Source organism: Anopheles coluzzii, chromosome 2 (assembly GCF_943734685.1).
Source record: "Anopheles coluzzii chromosome 2, AcolN3, whole genome shotgun sequence".
NCBI classification, from domain to species: Eukaryota; Metazoa; Arthropoda; class Insecta; order Diptera; family Culicidae; genus Anopheles; species Anopheles coluzzii.
In genome coordinates, this window is record NC_064670.1 from 35360031 (window position 1) to 35380517 (window position 20487).

The 20487-nt window shown below is 46.7% G+C and overlaps 2 protein-coding genes across 4 annotated transcripts in view; one reads left to right on the forward strand and one right to left on the reverse strand.

The window, feature by feature from the left end:
• The window catches only part of LOC120952437 (general odorant-binding protein 83a-like), a 153482-nt gene extending 133853 nt beyond the window's left edge, over window positions 1-19629 (forward strand). Inside the window, exon 4 of one of the 3 annotated variants that reach the window (XM_049605065.1) lies at window positions 19620-19629. The gene's annotated coding sequence lies outside the window, so the exon portion shown is untranslated. Of the gene's footprint in view, window positions 1-5433; window positions 5449-8366; window positions 8380-19619 lie in introns of those variants that run through there. The other 2 variants (XM_049605064.1, XM_049605063.1) reach the window with 2 other exon arrangements.
• The window catches only part of LOC120953632 (phosphofurin acidic cluster sorting protein 2), a 43953-nt gene that overhangs the window by 6149 nt on the left and 17317 nt on the right, over window positions 1-20487 (reverse strand). Inside the window, exons 3-5 of the mRNA XM_040373757.2 lie at window positions 2938-3814; window positions 2494-2827; window positions 417-569 (exon numbers count right to left, since the gene is read on the reverse strand). Of these exons, the coding sequence (XP_040229691.2) occupies window positions 417-569; window positions 2494-2827; window positions 2938-3814 (1364 nt within the window). The remainder of the gene's footprint in view (window positions 1-416; window positions 570-2493; window positions 2828-2937; window positions 3815-20487) is intronic.

A 20487-nucleotide genomic window follows, 5' to 3' on the forward strand; every position in this document is an offset into this window, starting at 1 on the left:
GCTTTTATGCCCGATGAGCTATGAAAGAGGGGAATGGAGTTGCTGTGCGGGAAGGAAAGGGATGCAGATGTGAGACGCATATATGCAGATTTAGCGCAGGAGGGTTGCACAGTCGAACCAGTTTGGTGTAATTTGATGCTACTAAACGTGGTGTGTGTGTACACGTATGAATAAAACGTAGCAGTGCTCGGTGAGTTGACGGAAGAGAACAACGTGATGTGCACAACAGGAAGGGGTAGAGATTCAGCTGGGAGGTGGAAAATAGATCAAGAAGTTTGGAAAAAGTGGGCACACAGCCGGTGCGTGCCGGTGGGTAGAGAGAGAGAGGTGTGGGAGGTGTACAGACAAAGGCAAGAGTATAGATAGTAAAATACGTGAAATGAACCAACAACGATCGGTTTTTGAAAGCTACAAACCTTGGCTGTTACTGTAATTGCTAGTCTGATTGTTATTAATACTGTTGCCGTTCATACTATTAATAAGATTATTGGCAATTGTTATTGAATTGCTTTTCTTTTCGGCGAGCGAGTCACGCTTCTCTAAATTGGGTTTCTTTTCTGGCATAAAATCTGAAAGGAACGTAAAAGATAATGAAAGAAAACATAATAAAAACAAATCGAGTAACAAAACTTAAACGGCTAAGCAGCAAGCACAGGTCCAAATAAACGCTACACCAAAAACCGTCCCTTTGCCCTCGGTAGTAGGGTTTGTATGGTATGCGTAAACCAGCGATGAACGTTGAGGTGGAGGGCTTTGGCAGGAGGGAACGATGTAGTAATGATGAGATGGAGAGGAGCACGTTGGAGCGTAAAGTTGGTTTAATTTTAGTCACAATAAACAGAAAGGTCATGCAAGCAAACAAACAAACAAACAAACACAAATGTCTTGCTGTAGCGATGATGATGATGATGTTGTTGTAATTTAAAGATTAATTTCCAGGCGTTCAAACAAACAGTTGACGGTTTAAACACTTTGCTCATTCCATCGCTCGAAATAGCACACATCCGTAACGCTATCTCTACAATCTGTAGGTACGTTTACCACAATAAGACAAATCAAAAAAACATAATAACACACGAAAAACAAACAAAAAGCCAATGCAATGGTGATTCAATGTATTGACCTACGTCAATAAAATGTGTTCAATGGAAAAGCTACCATAAGCGCCGATGGATTCTAAAACGAAACACTAACTAGGAAGCGTATAATCCTTTAATCTGAAGCGATCTTTAACCTTAACGCATCATGAATGTATGAAAGCCAGTGCTGCAAAATGTCACTGTCAATGTCATAACAAAATCTGACTGAAATAAAAACCATGTCAGCGTCACGTACTCAATTGTGATATTCAGAAGTGATACTCAAAACGATTGGTGTGAACAATACATACTTCATGACATTTTTGCCATCATCGCTTGGTCAGTCACTATGTCATGACTTTTTTTACTGTGATCAGTTTTGCAAAATATCATTGATATAGTCATGACAAATTCTGACTGGAAAAAAAATCATGTCAGCGCCACGAGCTCTACTGTGATGGTCAGAGGCGAGCCTCAAACAGTTGGTGCGACCATCACATGCTTGGTGACATTGTGTGCAACCAACTCTTGGTCAGTCCCTTGGTCGCGACATTTTCAGTCGGTGACCATCGCGATGGTCATGGGAGATATACGGTGCTTGCGAGTGGTTCCAAGAAACAAAATGAGCATTGTTTCATGCTTTGTTTGGCCGTCAGACCATCAAACTAGACAGAGCGAGAAAGCATGCTCATTTTGCTGCTTGGAACCACACGCCAAGTATATTCCAAGAATGTCGTGATTATCACAAAATGTCGTGACCAAGTGAGTGACCAACAATTGGGTGCTAAACAAAATGTCATCAAGCATGTGATTGGACCACGAACTGTTTGGTCATCTCACTTCTGTACGTGAGCTGTTTTGAGCTTCGTTTCAGTCATGAGTGTTGGTGACTATAACAGTGGCATTTAGCAGCACTGTTCACAGTCAGAAAAAATGATGATTATGTTTGCGACGGTATTAAACTCAGCTTGTCAGTCAGAGCATCGCGTTTGACTCAAGCACTCGCATATCGCGTTCGACATGTCATGACGCATTTTCATTGAGTATCAGCAATGAGCATCATGCTACCACGAATATGTTCATTGTTTTCGTTGGTGAATATCCCATGATGCTCATGATACATTTGCAGCACTGATGAAAGCTTTAGTTGCGGTTTCGTGTGCCCTTTCTTTTTTTTTTGCAAAACAAACTAAAACCAAACCAAAAATGAGACGATACAAAGCGACAAAAAATGGACACAAAGAGCAGCAGCAAATTGAAAACAGCACCCAAACAACAACAAAAAAACAAAACAAAACAAAAAAGGCTACATCTTGGTCCCGAACACAAATCAGCGGCCGTAAACCATCCATATTTTGGGCCGGTCTTGTTTTAGCGGCCCTGCAGCAGGACGAAGCTCGTTGTCGTTGTTTACCTTTATTACCAACACCACCACCAACACCGCCGCCGCCCTTCTGCATCGAGCTTAGCTGTATCGAGGAATGCTGCTGCGTGAGGACCGGCTTGCCCGAGTGCTCAAAGAATGGCCTCAACGATGGCTTCGGCGTCGAGCCGATGGACAGACTGTCCATGTCCTGGCCGGAGTCGTCCCCTTCGCCGCAGGACAACGATTCCAGCTCCTGGAACAGGGCGTCCAGATCGCGCTTGCCACGCAGTGCCGGGCCCCGCTCCCGCACGTCGCCCTCCAGCTCTTCCGGCACCTTGAAGCGTTTGAGCAGTGAGATGATGCGTTGCTTGAAATTCCGTTGCTAGAAAGGAAACCAAACGCAAACAAACACTCATTAAGCGTCAGTTCGTTGATCCAGAAGTTGCATCCTGTTCCGTGCAAACACTCGTCATGCGCTCCCCCTCTACTTACGCGACTCATCTTCCCCCGCGACTTTTCCTTGCCCATGTTGTCGAAATCGCTGTCGCTGTCGGCCTGGTTCGAGGGCAGCATGTTGCCATCCTCCTGCTCGCCGTCCTGCTCGCCCGATTCGAACTTTTTGTACGAATCGCGCTTCCCGGCATAGTTGCGCTTCGCCGCGTACCCGGACAGACCCTCGTCGTTCTCGTCGCCCGAGCTGAACTCCTGCTCCTCGTCCTCGTCCGAGTACTCGTTCACCCGGTCCGTCACCAGCAGGCTGTTGTTGTTCTTGTTGTCCTGGTCGACCGGGATCGACGTGACCTGAGTGGCGCGCAGCGTCGCTATCGTCAGCCCGGCCCGGCCCGCCTTCCCCGACCCGTTCAGCTCCACCGTCATGTCCATCGATTTCTGCAGCACCGCGTCCATCCGGATCACGCCCTCGGCCAGCGTCTTGTAGCCGAGGATGGTGCGCGTTTTGTACTTTTTGCGGCGCTGCAGCAGTATCAGCAACCGGTTGCCGTCGCGCTTGATGAAATGCGGATACTGCAGGCTGAAGTGCAGGTCCAGCTCCGTCTCCAGCAGTGGCGGCGAGTTGAGCTGACCGGCGCCACCGCCACAGCCACCGACGCCGACGCCTCCACCAACGCCACCTCCACCGGCCAGCCCTGTACCGCCGGTCAGGCCTCCGCCGACTGCGCCACCCGTGATGCTACCGGTGCCGATCACACCGGTGCTGCCGTACCCGGCGCTCAGCGACTGTGGGACCGGGATTTCGTGCGAGCGAAGCGTTCGCTTTGAGCTTTGCATTCGTACCGCCAGCGACAGTGACGTTAGATCGGCCGGCAGGGGTGTGAGCAGCGACAGGCGGGTAATTTTTAACGAACATAATCTGTAACGAGATGGCGGAGAAAAGGAGAATGAGAGAGAGCAAGAAATGTTAGATTAATTGGTATTATTCCAGGACAACGGCATAGCGATTGAAATTCAATTCATTTAGAAATCTGATTCCATGCGCAGGCATTCAATAAACCAAAACTATTTATAAAACGATAAAACCCAGGCAGCGCTCCTCGTTGGAGCTGCCCACTAAGCGTCTCATGCTTCAACTCATTACGGCAATTCTTTCTTTTTTTGTTGCGTTGGGAAAGGACAATAAAACCACCAAACCATTCCCCGATGGGGCAAAGAAGTCCGGGGCAACGGTTGGGGATGATAAAAAGGACACACACACACAGCACGCGTTTGCCTGCAGCAGAAATGTCCCTTCGTCACGTCAGCAAGCCCAAAACCGTGACGCATGGGAAACGTGACACATTGGGGCCGCATGCGTTTGTGTGTCCTTTGTTCTGCTTCTGCCCGTTCCACCGCCACCAGCGTGTGTCCCTCGCTCTAATGACCAATCGACGAAATGAAAGTGCTCGATTTAGTGCATAATTTATGAGCAGCTAGCAAATGCCGTACCATAGTGACACCCCTTCTTGTACACCGGTGGTGCCACACAGGGGTTTACATGCATCGGATGCTTGTATGGTGTGCTGGATAAACGGATTCTTATCGTGTGCGGTTCTTTCGGGGTGACATTTGTTGTGCACCATGGAATGGGACGGTGCCGATAAGGGAGACGACTGCGTCTAATCCGGCTTTCCTGGAAATATGACGAGCGTAGATAAAGCAGCAAAGATAACTAATTGTCCATCACTCAATACCGTTTACCCTTGTGCAGGATTCGGTTAGGAGCGGTGTAGTTTTTTCTCTCTTATTCAAATTAAACTAATTTTTCCATCATCAATCTTACCGTGCACAAAAAAAAATGTGTGGCAGAATTACGCTGTTCTTCGTATCATAATCCAATATGCACCAGGGCAACTGATACTTAGACAATCCGCACCATTGCCGCCAGGGAAAGACGCACCTTGGGAATTACAACATTTAACTCTCCTCCGAGACATGCCATTTTCTAACCGTAGACAACGCAAACATACACCTTCACACAACACGAAAAGGTCACCCCAAAGTGCCGATAACATCTATCTTTGCCGTTTCGGTTCACCGGCTGGCTGGTGTAGTTACAAAGTATGACATGATGTTCAGGTGCGTTATACCTTTCGCTCGCCTCATGTCTGTCTGCTATCACTCCACTGTAGTTGTAAATTCCGGTCAGAACGAATATGCTGGCCTGAGCCCTCCAAACACGGTACGGCACAAATCACGTCCGCAAGCCTCTTTGTCTGTGTAGGGACAGGTCAAGAGCTGCTGGCAGGTACGTGACGTGAACAGAGAGCGCGCGCAATGCTAAACACTGACACCTATGTTTATGCTTTTTTTGTCCTCGCTTTCCACTGCACATCCGGATCTTGGGCGATTGCTTAACTCGAGTGAGTACACCGGAAGAGAGAGAGCGAGAGAGAGAGAGACAGAGAGAGAAAAAGAACCACCAGCGGAAGCAACCCAATGTAAACTGCCTTCCCCTAGCTGGTTGAGGAAACATCAGCGCGCGGGTGGGAAAGGAAAAATCACAAAAAGTGTCAACCGGAACCGAGCATGAATGTGAATATTAATTACACATCCTACGGTGCACAGGTAGTACACTCCTCCATTCGGTACATATTAAAGCGGAACACATGAATAATCCGTGCACAAGAAAAATGACATAGTTTGAACAGGAAGTGGACAGTGATTGTTTGTGGGTGCATAAAAAACATTAGGATTTACGTTCAGGAGTTTAAAAATTGGCAACTGAAATGCATCGAATGACGTTAGCAAGCTGCCTCAAATGGGAAATTATATCATTAAACACACGGAGTCACGCGAAAAAGGGCAAATCTTCAGGGGTTCCGGCGTTGACAATAGGACACACATACGTGATCGCACACTAGCCTGATACATTCTTACAAGGCTTTATTATACCACGTAACTCATCAAAAGGTCCAATACAATCCTTGAATAACGGGTAACACGATACATGTAACACACGTTAGGTCTTATAGAAGCTGACGCATGGACCATAGTTGTGCTCAAGCCATTCTGGAGTAAATGAGCATCGGTCAGAGGAAGTGAATTTTGAATTTGATGTTTTGAAATTCTACCACAAAACAAACATAAATAGGAAGCTTTATTCTTCAAATTAAAAATGATTGATTTTGCTGATGGTTGGACACAATTCAGTCAAATTAAACGCGTCAGCAGAATGTATATTCTTCTTCTTCTTCTTTGGCTCAACAACCGATGTCGGTCAAGGCCTGCCTGTACCCACTTGTGGGCTTGGCTTTCAGTGACTAATTGATTCCCCCCCATAGCAGGATAGTCAGTCCTACGTATGGCGGCGCGGTCTGTTTGGGGATTGAACCCATGACGGGCATGTTGTTAAGTCGTACGAGTTGACGACTGTACTACGAGACCGGCTAGAATGTATATTATTCTTCCATTTTTCACGATCATTTGCATAAACTTAACCAGGAATAGTAATATATTTTTTTAAAGAAAATGATATTTAAATAAAACATCAAAATTCCACTTTAACTGGCTACGTCCTGTTCGAACCTTTGGATGGACTACTTAAACGACCAGTCAAACTAAATAGTAATGATTTTAACCGTAAAACGACCAATATTTGCAGTCTACTCACGAATGCGACTGAATTAGTTATACAAAGACATACATACATCACCCCTGACTGTTAGGTTTGAATCTGAATCTATAAGATTAATTTAAATTACTACTTTCCAGTTGTTTTTAAATATGCAAATATAAGAATCTGCATTTTTGGTGTTGTTTTACCATAACGTCAGTAGTAAAGAGGTTCCCCCTTTCATCGAAGGTTCAAGCGTAACAGATTTTTTACCTCCTGTCCTCAGCAATCCTAAGCGAGACAATTGATCAAACAATCAAACGTTTGTCTCTTGTGTCGTGCGCTATAACGAGCAAGCAGACATGCAACCAACCCACGTCACACCGCACACTAAAGAGTGTCGTATAAGGTGAGGAAAGTGAGCAAAAAGTCAACGAAAGGTAAGCGCATCGTGTTTTGGAATAGTGGCCAATTTCTGCAACTACCATTCTCTCTCTCCCTCTCCCATCTAAAACCTCACTTTCGGTCCCATCCAATTGCCGGCCCTTATTAGTACGGCGCCCCGATTTCTTCGCACCTGCCACGATCTGCCACCGTTACGGGCGACCTGCCGAACCGAATGTCAGCTCCTCTGCCAAATTAACCAATGAGCCATTAAAATTACTTGCATGCCCGCCCCTTTTGCCCCCTTTAGTAGTCCCCTCCCTCCTCAGGCCATGTCGTGTCTGTGTCACGTGTTTGTCATCCCTAAATAACCACTCGGCACTGCTACTTGCTGTGGCGGGGAGACATAGGGAGAGAGAGAGAGCACCGAGAGATGTGTTCGTGCTAGTAAAAGGTGGTAGCGTCCCCAGGCTAGAGCGCAACGCAATGCTTCCGAAACGTAAGCAAATTAATTGTCCGCAGTAAACTTAATTACACCAAATCATTGCGCAAACACGAAACCACAAGTTCACACTCCCGCGTCCGCACCACCGGTCGGCACCAGAACAGTTCGTCAGTTCGTGTGTGAGATGGTTTATTTTGTCTTTGGCAAACACACAGGCCACGAGCTACTGTTTGGTGCAATTAAACAACTTTTTTTTGGGTGTAATGTATGCTGCTTTTGCGTCTTTTTCGTCAGCGTGAGTCTACTTTTAGCTCCAACAAGCATTCCCAATTGATGAGTTGTTTTAATGATTAATTGTGTACCTGTGGGTTAGCTTAATATCCGAACACTGTATTGTGTATTGTGTCGCGGAAATGAAAATAAAACATTTTTAAATAAAGAGTAATACCATCATGACATTAACGTGAACGACTTTGCCCTGTTTTGATGATTGTTTTCCGTTTCAGTTACAACCGTACCGACACTTTTGGCACATTCACACATGGCACAAGATTTATTGGCGCTGTTAACAAGAATAGAGCCTTTGCGAGTTGGTAACAACATGAAGGGCAATTCAAACAACAAAAGAAACAGATGGGCTGTCCAATTAATCTCATTTTGGGTTATAATTTGCATTCAATTGAACAACATTTTAATAAGACAATATTATTATTTACCTACTTCAATTAAATATTTCATGCAAAAGAATGTCCTCTTCGTAGGACAAACAATGTCCCCAAAATGTCCCAAACGGTCGCTCGTTTTATGACACTGTGGAACTATTGCCTGCCGACTTCAATTCCTCTGTTTTGTTCCTGCATTATTCTCGGTAGTAGTCTTTGTTTTGGACAAGGTTTTGGTATCGATTCACATTCTAATGTTGTACCCAGTTCCGTTTCGTTGTCAGTGTTCTTGGCCAATATGTTATGTGCATTTTCATACAGCACCTTGACATAGTAACTGAGCATTTGTAGAATATGTATACTAAGAAGGAGCTCATTTCGTAAAAATCACAAAGAATGATCATAAAACTCTGCAATGCAATGCGTGTGAGAACAAATGAAAATAAATAAATCACTATTCCTTTCATTCGCACCTTCCCAAAATGCACCTTTATCCATCCAAGTTCCGAACCGAACCGACCGAGAACACAGGGAAGTCATGTCAAGCCCCTCTCCCGATTGACGGATGCGAAGATTACCCTTTTATCGCCATCGACCTTGCCCCAAAACCAACCTTTCCCTCGTCTCAACAGAGCACCCGAAAACTGAGCGCGCTCGCGCACACACACACCTTCAACCCGCAACCTTTAACAACACAAAAACAAACGCAACAACATTGCATGCAGCTGGTAACGGGCACAAGAAGAAGAAAAACAACCATGGCAAGACCAGGGGGTGTTTGGCCGCTGCAACCAAAGAGTTCTACACCAAACTCGCGCAAAGGACAGAGAGCGAGAGAGGCCGCGCGGCGTTTAGCATTGGCGCAGGATATTTTTATCTTTTAATGTCCCCGAAAAGAACCTGCTTGCTCGACCGACCGGTGCCATTTCCTTCCCAATTGCTTCTTTTCCTCGTAATATTACTTCACGCCGTTTTCCCAGGCATGCAGCTGCTGCCGGTTTCCGTTGCTGCGTACCACAGTGGTTGCGAATGTTAGAAGTAAAAAAACGGATGGGCAATAATTCGCGGGTGGTCCTTGGGTTACGGCGCATTTGCAGCACACATACAAAAAACTGATTGCTGACAACTAATACCGAGCGACTACTAAATGGCCGAAGGATGGGAAAGGGGGAAAAGCAGTCCAAGAAGCGAGCCTTAGTAAACAAACGCGCGACGAGCGTTGTATGTTAATGACGCGAATTATTTACATCGCTACCGAGCCAGGGACAGTGCCGGTGGTGTAAAAGAGAGTTGAAAATTGCTCCATTCTGCCCTATTCAAAATACTATCTAATCGGGAATACTTACACCTACCCTATGTTACAAAATGGATGCGACCCAATCCGGCGCACGTCACAATCAATCAAAACTGTCACTCGAAAAAGACCATACCACACAGCGCACACCGTTTTTTAAGGCAATCTCCTTCTTATTAATATGCATACCAATCCCCTCTCATATGAGGTGGGCTGGCTGGCTGGCAGGGCTTATCGTTCATCAATTGATTTCTGTTGCAAAACGCGTACCGTACCGCATATGTTGTAGACCATTTTGGAGCGCGTGCTTCGCGAACGCTTTCGCAGCAGTTGTGACGGGAGCCCGTTATTGCGACGCGTTTTTAGCCCAAAACACCGCTCCTTTAGCTCTATATTAAAATGCTAATAGGGCAACACACGCGCATGCCTTTATTTGATTAAAGGCAATTGATTGATACTAATTGTTGCGTATGTAGCCGCAAAAGTAAAACGATTACAGGTTGAAATGAACGGAGTGAACGAGTGATTTGCATGCACATTAGTGCCACAAAAGCTTGGCCACATTCCATCACGTTTCGTACACGAATTAGGAGCACAGTATTTACTAAGTAACAGAGAGGCGAAGAGATGCTGCGCAATAAAAAATATCTATTTTCCACTTAAGCTTTTAACCGTTACTACTTTTCTATTTTGTTGAAATATGTCATTGCGGCCACACTACTGCTGCACACCCTATTAGTGCAATTTTACATCTTTACAATGATGTCGTCGTCATAAAATTTTAATGTTTTAGGAACAAACAGAAGAGCCGAAGCGATGGGAAAACCTGGACCATAAATCGGTTCGGAGTGATAAAACTTGCCCTCGAGAATGCCTCAACAAGCAAGGTCACGACGCGGCAGAACAATCGGAAAGTTAAGTGAACAATTTACCCGCAACAACAGCCCGGGAGGGACACGAGGCGGCCGGCAGGCTGTGTTGGTTGATGAATAATTTATTCATCTCGCAGCAAGCTGAACTTCCTTTCCGGACGGAATTTCCTTCCACACAGACAACGGCAAACGCGCACACACACACACACGCACAAACTGGATGGTCTGGATGGCGTAGGAAATTCATTCGTTGTAACCACTTTAGCGATTCTGCCGAAATGGCGCTTTTGAAACAACAACCCACCGCCACACCCAACGGAGCTGCTTGCCGAGCGGTAAAAGCACGGCCTATTCAATGTAATCGTAAGCCAAGGTGATCTTTCAAGAGGTGCTTACGGAAAAGTTGGCCTCCATCTTTCGTTCGATTGGTCTGCTTCCCTTCCCCCCCCCCCCTCACACACCGACAATATCCAGACACGACTCATCAATCTATCATTTTTATTCGTACGTAAATCAGTGCAGATGATTCCGGATGAAGGTGATCATCGCCCGTGGCCTGTTTTAGACCACACAAACACACACACACACACGCGCACACCAGATTGCCTGCTAACCTTGGTGGTCATCAAACCCCCCTCCCCCCCTCCCATCCGGATACGGGTAGGGGTGAAAGTATTTTATGAACTCATTCATCATTCTAGCGCGCTTGCGGACACCTTTTTTGCTGCTGCTGCTGCGGAACTCATCTCGTGACGGGGGCGGCAATTGATAGAACAAGCCACTCACAATGATTCGATACACTAGCAGAAGCAGCGTGGTTGACTGGGAGAGGGAATCGCACCGACCCCACCACCAACCACCTCTTGCGAAGGTCGTTGAGAACGATTGGAGCAGCAGAGCACGAACCGTGAGCGCTTCTTGGTCGTCTTCGAGCAGCAACCAGAAAAAAACAACAAAAAAGTAGGACAGAATAGATTGTGTACAGTAGTGATGGGTGAAGTTGGCAAAAATCCAAAGTCGACTCCAAAGTCGATTCTTAAAATTTCGCAACCGACTCGCAAAGGTAGGTCCACCCAACATTATCCGGAATCGTTAGGAATCGTCTAAAATTGCCCGGAGTTGGCTGGAGTCGAAGTTGTGCCGGATTCAGTCCGGAGTCGTCCGGAGTCGTCCGGAGTCGTCCGGAGTCGTCCGGAGTCGTCCGGAGTCTTCCGGAGTCGTCCAGAGTAGTCCAGATTCGTCCAGAGTAGTCCAGAGTAGTCCAGAGTAGTCCAAAGTCGTCCAGAGTCGCCCAGAGTCGTCCAAAGTCGCCCAGATTCGCCCAGATTCGTCCAGAGCCGTCCAGAGTCGTCCAGAGTCGTCCAGAGTCGTCCAAAGTCGTCCAGAGTCGTCCAGAGTCGTCCAAAGTCGTCCAGAGTCGTCCAGAGTCGTCCAGAGTCGTCCAGAGTCGTCCAGAGTCGTCCAGAGTCGTCCAGAGTCGTCCAAAGTCGTCCAGAGTCGTCCAGAGTCGTCCAGAGTCGTCCAGAGTCGTCCAGAGTCGTCCAGAGTCGTCCAGAGTCGTCCAGAGTCGTCCAGAGTCGTCCAGAGTCGTCCAGAGTCGTCCAGAGTCGTCCAGAGTCGTCCAGAGTCGTCTAGAGTCGTCCAGAGTCGTCCAGAGACGTTCAGAGTAGTCCAGAGTAGTCCAGAGTAGTCCAGAGTCGTCCAGAGTCGTCCAGAGTCGTCCAGAGTCGTCCAGAATCGTCCGGAGTCGTCCAGAGTCGTCCAGAGTCGTCCAGAGTCGTCCAGAGTCGTCCAGAGTCGTCCAGAGTCGTCCAGAGTCGTCCAGAGTCGTCTAGAGTCGTCCAGAGTCGTCCAGAGACGTTCAGAGTCGTCCAGAGTAGTCCAGAGTAGTCCAGAGTCGTCCAGAGTCGTCCAGAGTCGTCCAGAGTCGTCCAGAGTCGTCCAGAGTCGTCCAGAGTCGTCCAGAATCGTCCAGAATCGTCCAGAGTCGTCCAGAGTCGTCCAGAGTCGTCCAGAGTCGTCCAGAGTCGTCCAGAGTCGCCCAGAGTCACCCAGAGTCGTCCAAAGTCATTCAGAGTCGTCCAGAGTCGTCCAGAGTCGTCCAGAGTCGTCCAGAGTCACCTGGAGTCCTCCAGAGTCACCAGGAGTCCTCCAGAGTCACCTGGAGTCCTCCAGAGTCACCTGGAGTCGCCTCCGGGCGGAACTAATGGTTCCCATTCCGTCGAAGTCGGAATCGGACTAACACTAGTCGGAGTTGGATCGGAGTCATGGGTGCGCTTCAGAAAACACATCACTAGTGTACAGTACAGTGCAGCTTCATCAACTATTCCAGCCAAGCTCGCACCACCACCACAGCTCAATCATTCAATCTCAATCATCGCCAGCACTTCCGCCTCGAACCCCGTGTGTCCTGTCTGTGCCCGCGCGATAGTGAAGCGGCGAACCCCCGTCCGGGACAGGGAAGTTCAGCTTCAAGGTAGCTTCCGTCCTGACTCGCCCTTCTAGCGATCGGCACAAGCAGGATCCAAAGCTCGCGCTGCATTATGTTAGCAATTTAGATACCGCTTTGTTACCATGCCGTACACCATCACCACCAAAGTGTGTGTGATGATGAGCACGGTGCGAGTGAAACGTTGCGTAATAAATAATACATTTAATATTACGAGCTGTTACGCATCTTCTTCACCAACCAGCTCACCGCGGCGCTCCATTTTTTGTTGCTGTTGTTTGGTTTTGTGATAATTTCAATCTACACACATACACAAGCGCGATATCGGGGTGTATGTGAAACGCCAACACACAACATGCAAGTGAAAGCACATCCGCTGTAGTGGCGGGCTGTTGCATGAGCGGCAGCTTCACCTCTTTTTTGTGTGTTATTCATCCGATGCACACAACACAAGCATCGCCCGCTTTCGATGCTAGTGGAGAGCATTGGGCTCGTTCAGGCAAGCAATCTGAGCGTGCAAGATGCTACGCTCAACAAACCCATATCACTTTTACACACATACACACATCACAGCCGATTACAGCACCGGAATGTACGAAGGCATTGGACACTCCCGACCACGCGGACCAAGCGGAGGGTTAGTAGCGTGAAGGGAGGGAAGAAAATGGTGAAAATTTGCTAGGCAAACCCTCCATTTCTCCAGCCCCAAACATCAAAAGATGCTGGAGACCCAGGATGAACTTACCCACAGGCGGAGAGTGGGGCGAATGGGTCGATGCCTGATTTATGTGTGTTGTTTTTTCCTCTCTTTCTTGTTGTGTTGTATTGTTTTCATCGAGCCGTCTTATCTCACAGCAAACGGGGCGCGCGCAGCGACCTATCGCTGGTTCCACTTCCTCAACAAACACACACACACACACACACAAGGTTATGCGCACAATGCTCTCTTGTTGTGCAGACGCAGTTATGTTTGTGTAACACACGTTCGATTCGGCTTGCTGCAGATGTGACGGAGGGGGAGGAGGGGGGTTAAGAGGAGGTTATCACGTTATATCTTCCAAAAAAACAAACGAGGCCACGCGTGCGTACCATTTGATGCGCACGTTTGTGCAATTATGAGTTCATCCATCCGCGCGCTTAGAAACAGAACGGATTCGATGCATTTTTTGTGGATTTGGTTTATTTTCTTCTTCTTTCCTACGTCATCGAGAGGGTCAGCTGCCAGCCCATATGACCGATCCGGTTGTCAATTATGCACCATTCATGGCGCTAAACACTCCCCCGGTCCACATCTGATCGTCTCCAGCCATTTTACTGTTTGCTCTTTTCATCCACACCCTCCGGTGGGGTTCGTCGCTAGCTCCGGCTCCGTAACCTTCCCGAGACAATCCCGTAGGCTGTACCGGATGATTAATCGGTGTGTCAGTGTGGCCGTGGATACATGTTTGTTCCCTCCCAATGTTCCCTCCCGGTGTCCCCCCCGCTCCAAACCGGGAAACGTTCGGCCCACGGAGTGGATAATTTATGGATGCAAATGTCACACACTCGCGCGCCATGTTTGTTGGAAGCGATCAACGCTTGGAGCCGCTCCTGCGGGAAAATGCATGCTAATGCGCGATACGAAAAGCAGCAGCTGGGGGATCAGGAATGACGAATGGGTCTGATTGACGGGTTATAAACAGAAAGGTGAATACGAGAAAATAAACCTCCAAAAACGCCCCTCTCTACAGAGACTAATAATATAATATTACTCAAAATGTAAAGAGCTTCAATAATTTTAGTACTAAAAATATTAACTCACACACATTCCTTTTCCCAAGGGACCTGAGTTGCGGCCCGTGTGTCACACCGACCACCATTAATCGCTTCATCGAGCCGCTGTCGCATGGAATTAAGGATATAACCCTGCGCTAAACGAGCGGAGGGTGGGATAAACCCACCCATTTCAAGGTTACTAATTTAACCCTTTTTTATTGGCAACCCGGCATATTGGCAAAACGGTTACGTTGCTGGTGGTTGGTGGTTCGCTAAACCGCAGAGCCCGGGGGAGGAAGGTGACGAGATAACCATATCTCGCGGCACACAAGTAGCAGGGACTTCGGGGGCGCCGTGTCAGACCAAACAACAACGGCCTCCCCGACCGATGATGCGGACCCGACCGTGTGCGGTTAGCCGCGCCTGTGTGTATGTTGGAGTGGTTTGTTTGTTGACGCAGAAACGAGCGCGTGGACGGCATGCGTCGTATTGCAATCGGATTGTGCTCACACAAATATATAGAACCATCTTTCTACGCAGCAGTAGCGACCTGTGTGCGTCCGTGGCGCACACGCGGACCACCCCCTTACGCGGGCCGGCCAGGGGACGCGTTTGAGAAGGGGTTGGATATTAAATTCCCGTGACAAAAAACAACAACAACAACGGCACTTCTGCGTACGAACAAGATACGATGGACACGAACGAATGGACTTTATGATGGGTTTGGGTGGATGAAAATGGTTTCACTTTCAAATGTGGCACACATCACGACGAACGAACGGGTTAACGCTTTTCTCTTTTTCCTCTTTTGGCACACTCACACCAACAACAAAACACGACCCTCCATGTGTTACTCGTTCATCAATTAGCGGGTCATTTAAATTTATCTAAACACGTCCGGTCCAATTAATGGGGTTTGTCTTTTTCGGTTTTTTTTGCGAGATCTTTTAGCAAACAAACCTGCAATCTAACAAACACCCGGAAAGGTATAAACTACGAAAATCACTAATTACTGATCTTCTCTCCACTTTACTCACTTCACAATTCCGTGCAAGGCACTCGTGATGAGGCTACAAAAGCGACCGACTTTACTAACCAACTCCACAACGCACTGTGGTGACGTTATCATTCCGAGTGTTGTTAACCATAGCTACATCTGTTTCCGATGATAAATTCTTTAAAAAATGTTAGGAATAATAATGATTTGATAGTGCCTGTTTGGACAGATGTTGGAAAATTGGCACATAAAAACACAGATACATATTTGCCGCCAGCACTCTCGAGCCGGTGACATCATTCAGCCCAACGGAGAGCAAATGTGATATTAAGAACTTTGTTTATTTCCGCAAAGAAAGCGGGGCAACAGGAAGCTACAATAAATAAAATAGCAAACATGTGCCCATCACATTTTCACACCAGTGTCGGGCAGTTGCAATATGTTTTGGGGTCGTATACAAACGTAGGTGAAATGTGTTGTTTTATTTTATTGAAAAAAATGGAAACACTTGAGGCAATATGAGAATTTTAAGGAATTCTAAGGAATTCTAAGGAATTAGGTTATGTTCTTCGGGAAGAAGGATGAAATATAGCTGTTTTTACGCAATTTGTGCCATCAATATCTTTTCCATCAATTAAAAGTATCGTGAGTTTATGAACAATGCTACAAATATTACAAAAAGTCTAACATCAATCATTGTGGCAAGTGGTTATGAGGACACAATTATTGACACCAAAAACTGCAAAATGAAATTGCACCTCTATTCGCATGATACATTGGTTAACTCGCACGACTTAACAACATGCACGTCGTAGGACCAAGCCTCGCATGGACCGTCTCTCCGTAGCCAAACAAACTATCCGACTGCATGGTACTTGCCAAAAAGTCTCGAAAGCCTGTATAGGCTGGCATGACCACGTAGATTGTTACGCCAAGAAGAAGAATAATAAGAAACTCAAGCTCGTAAGCTGAATGTTTGGAGATTGTAGAATCCCTTGAAATTCATGAATCCCTACAAATTCGTGGATCTTTCGAGATCTATGAAGCTTTTGAGATTTATGAATGTTACAGATTCATGAATCTTTCCAATCTCTGAATCTCGATTCAGAACTATCAACGGGGTATGCGATCCGGCTTCAAGCCCCTGTGAAAAAAACGATGGAAGCAGTCAACGGGCTGTGTTGAAAATCATGCTGAAGAAATTAAAAATTATTGTGATGGACTGTGACTCGGAAAAACCTGTATATTCAACAGTTAAAAGGGTATTAATGTTTGTGTAATAAAAAAACAAAACGAATTATTTGTCGCTTCTCGCTAGTTACAAATCGCGGCATAAGATTTGTCAATTTAAATTACCTTGGAAATTAATGATTCATTGGATATTAATGATGAGAGGTTTCACACTTAAAATAGATGTTTATTACTCATCATCCACTATTAGCCAAGCAGAGTGAATTGCTTATTATGAAAGGCTGTGCAATTCTTCATCGATTTGCATTAATCATAGTATTTTATTGAAGTTAATTACTCATTCTAGAATTCGACTATAAACGAGTTGGTTCATGGTTATCAAGATTCTTTTGAACGAAACTAAGCTATCTAAATATTATGATCAGTTAATTAAACCAGTGCCACCCTTGTCATACCTGATATTTTGAACTGCAACCAACAACAACAGACAAACTCTTTACAATGTATCACATTTTCGTTCGTATAAGATCGAACCAGATCCATTAGCTGCATTGAATCCGATGCAAACGCGAGTGCTACCTGTAAGCGCAGTTCGACGATGGTCGTCAATTTCACTAGATCCGGGTGAAAAACTATCGCTTCCCACACACACACACATGCGCACATCATAATAATCCAGTTTCGCCCGCCCAGAAACCGGGGGCATACGAGTTTAAGGGCCTACTACACACTTCAAGCTAGGCGTTCGACCTACACATAAAGTTCTCCCACCCACCCACACACACAAATATACGTGGCTCAGCTTCAAAGATCCCACTGTCCAAACACCCGTTCCCGACGTAACATAGCGGCACTACGCGCGGGAAGATCTTGCGCCCCGCAAGGGAACTCCAGTAGGGAAAACGCAGCGAACAGCACGATCGGCGGGGCGTACAGGAGATGGAGTAAAACCCCCGTGCAAAATCTGTCGTAAATCGACCAGATCTCTAGCACCGGATATCACGATCCCGAAGGGGGTGTGATTGGATGGGTGGACGGAGGTTGTGGAACGAGCAATTTAGCTTCATGGCCATCAACCGGCGCGTAGTGTTGTGCGCGACCGAACGGTTTTGCGGCTCGATACAGTTTTGCAGGATGAAATTAACTTTCACCCACTGTACGTCCGGGGCATTTGTTGTGTTCTCTTTTTTTCTCTGCTCGATGCATGTTGCATTTCGTGCTAAAATTTGTGTTCGTGCACATTTTGCACGTTCGCGCGTACGTTCGACGGACGGCGGATGACATTCAATTTCGCTGATTCATATCGCACCGTTTTTTTAGCGGCTGCTATGGCGTTGGATACACCTTTTTTCATTGTCATGGGCACACCACCCCCAGGGGAATGACTCATCGTGTGATATCCCAAAAGTACGTGGGAAGATCTTGTATCTCAACCACTCGCTAACAAACCACGAACCGGCTAATAATTAAGCCGCGGCCGCAACGCACCAAAACATTTGCATCGATGAATAGCAACGCTTACCAGGCGCCCAAGGAGGGGGACGGGAATTTTCTATCCGATCGCAAGACTCCCACACAGCAGCAGCAGCAGCAGCAACACTAGCAGAGCTGCTCGGTACGTGTCACAGAGTAATTAAAACATGATACACCGTTTTTTCCACGCCTCTGTCTCTTTCGCTGAGGTGTTTCTAGCACCTTTTCGTCGGAAAAGCGGACAAGCAGCAATTTTCCCACGCTCCCCAGCAAAGGGATGCGCGCTGTCTTAGACAACCAAGACCAGTGCTCCTCCGCCGACACGACCCCCCACACGACCTACAATGGAATGTAAAGCCAATATTTGCTTTTAGCACCCTGCGCACCCTGCGAATTAGGGTGCTGCTGCTCGGAGGGGGAATTCCGATGAAGCACCGGCCCGAGCGCGACGGGGTTGGTGATGAGTATTTCGGGTGCTATTTTCGTCCCACCTCGGAATTCTCGAAAAACTCATCTCAATCAAGATGAGCTGTGGTCAAAGAAATATGAGGCAAAAATTCTATTACAGTAAGCTCGCGTCGCTTCGGCACCAGGCGGACGGCGAGGGAATGGTGCTACACGATTATCAAGAAACCGTTTATTTGGTCGATTTATTTCTCTCCCCGTTAAACCGTCCATTGCATCTTACATAGCACAATCAATGCGTAAAAGGGTGCGCGACGCTCGATGGAGGTTCAAACGATAACAACGAACAAACAAACAAAAAACCCTTCCTATCGACAGCAAATAACTGCTTGCCAACTCTATTAGCTTTACACTCGTGGTACAGCAGCAACGCCCCTGTTTAACAAGCCCATTACAATTGTGTCTTGCAGCTGCCGGCCGTGTTGCTGCCGGCACTCCTGCTGCTCAGCGTGCATCCAGGGGAGGACGACGCGCCATAGGACGCCGCAGCGAAATACTAACGACGCCCCAACTACAAACCGGATGGCCAATTTAGGGCGTGCGAAAACATCTCCCCTCGCTGCACACTGGACTGTGCGCTGTGGTGATTTACTGGGGGCGGTTTTGTTTCGCGATGTTTGTTTTTGTGCACCATCTCTGATAGACGCTGATGGGTTGATGGGAGGGGGGAGAGGCAGCCAACAGTAGTATTTTTGCCCCCCGCCTTCCGTTTGTCTGATCGATTACCGGGGATCACGAACCAGTCGGTTGGAAAACCAAGGCTGATAAAGTGGTTGGGCTCGATAAGAGCAAAGCGTTTTGTAGCGTACATTAGGGCAAAGGGGTGCTGCATTGTTTGCAGGATGTTTTGCAGTGTGGTTTACTACGGAGAGATGATGTTTAATCACTACAACCGTAACACAACCAGTAATTATATTTTGCATTGTGTGTTGTTGTAACTTTAGCTTTAAGAAGGCCTTTTTCACCGTGACATGCCATTTTACCTAAAAATTGCATAAAAAATAAAAAATTCAATTCAATTCAATTTCAATAACAAAAATTTAAAAAAATCGCATTGATTTTTTTTTTTAAATTTTTTACCGTCAAAAAATATCATTCTTTATATTCATTATTCAATATTCAATATTCATATTCTTTCGAAAAATCACTAGGTTAGTTTGTTCGTCAGTTATGTTAGGCTCAAAATACATTATGAGACACCTTTCTACGGGAAAGTCACATAAACTTATAAAGTAAACTCTCAACAAAAGTGTTTTAAAAGCAAATGTTCATCACATTATTTGAAACCTTTATCTTCAAATAAATACAGAGTTAGATAGAGAAAACTGATACATTTTAACGGTGCACCACTTTGACATTGAGAAACTGTACATTACTGATGCTGTTACGTTCCATTCTAAGCTCTCCGCCGGCTGGAATGCTTTCTAATCAACCGACTTTTCTATCTCGGGCAGCGCTACGAACAATAAACATAACCCCCCCATTCCCGGGTACTTTCCCACCCAAGCAGCCATCGTCACGGGTGAAAGAGCAAACTGTACAAAAGTGACCACCGGTTCCGTAGCTAGGCAAAGGGGGCACACATCGCTGCCAGTGTGCCAACCAGTCCGTTGGCTGACTGACGGACAGCTTAGCAGCCCCTTCACTGTACGCCCAGGTTACGGTCCAAATGGCAGATCACGAGCACACGGGCGAACAACACTTCAGAAGGCGCGAAAAACTATGGAAAACAATACGACGGGGTAAAAGGTAAATATACACAGCCACACAAATTCCGGATCACGAGGGGCACTGTGTATGACCGGCTCTTCACAATAACAACAAAAAAGCACACAACAATCTCTCGTGCAACATACAGCCGCTTTGACGAGGCAAACGGTTGGCGCGAAGGGTTGCGCCGTTGTTTTGCCGTAGCCGAGGAAGCGGAAATGGCAGTGGGAATAATGGAACACCCGTCAATAAGTCAATAAGAGAGGCACATCACTGGCCCAGGCGCACAATACGCTC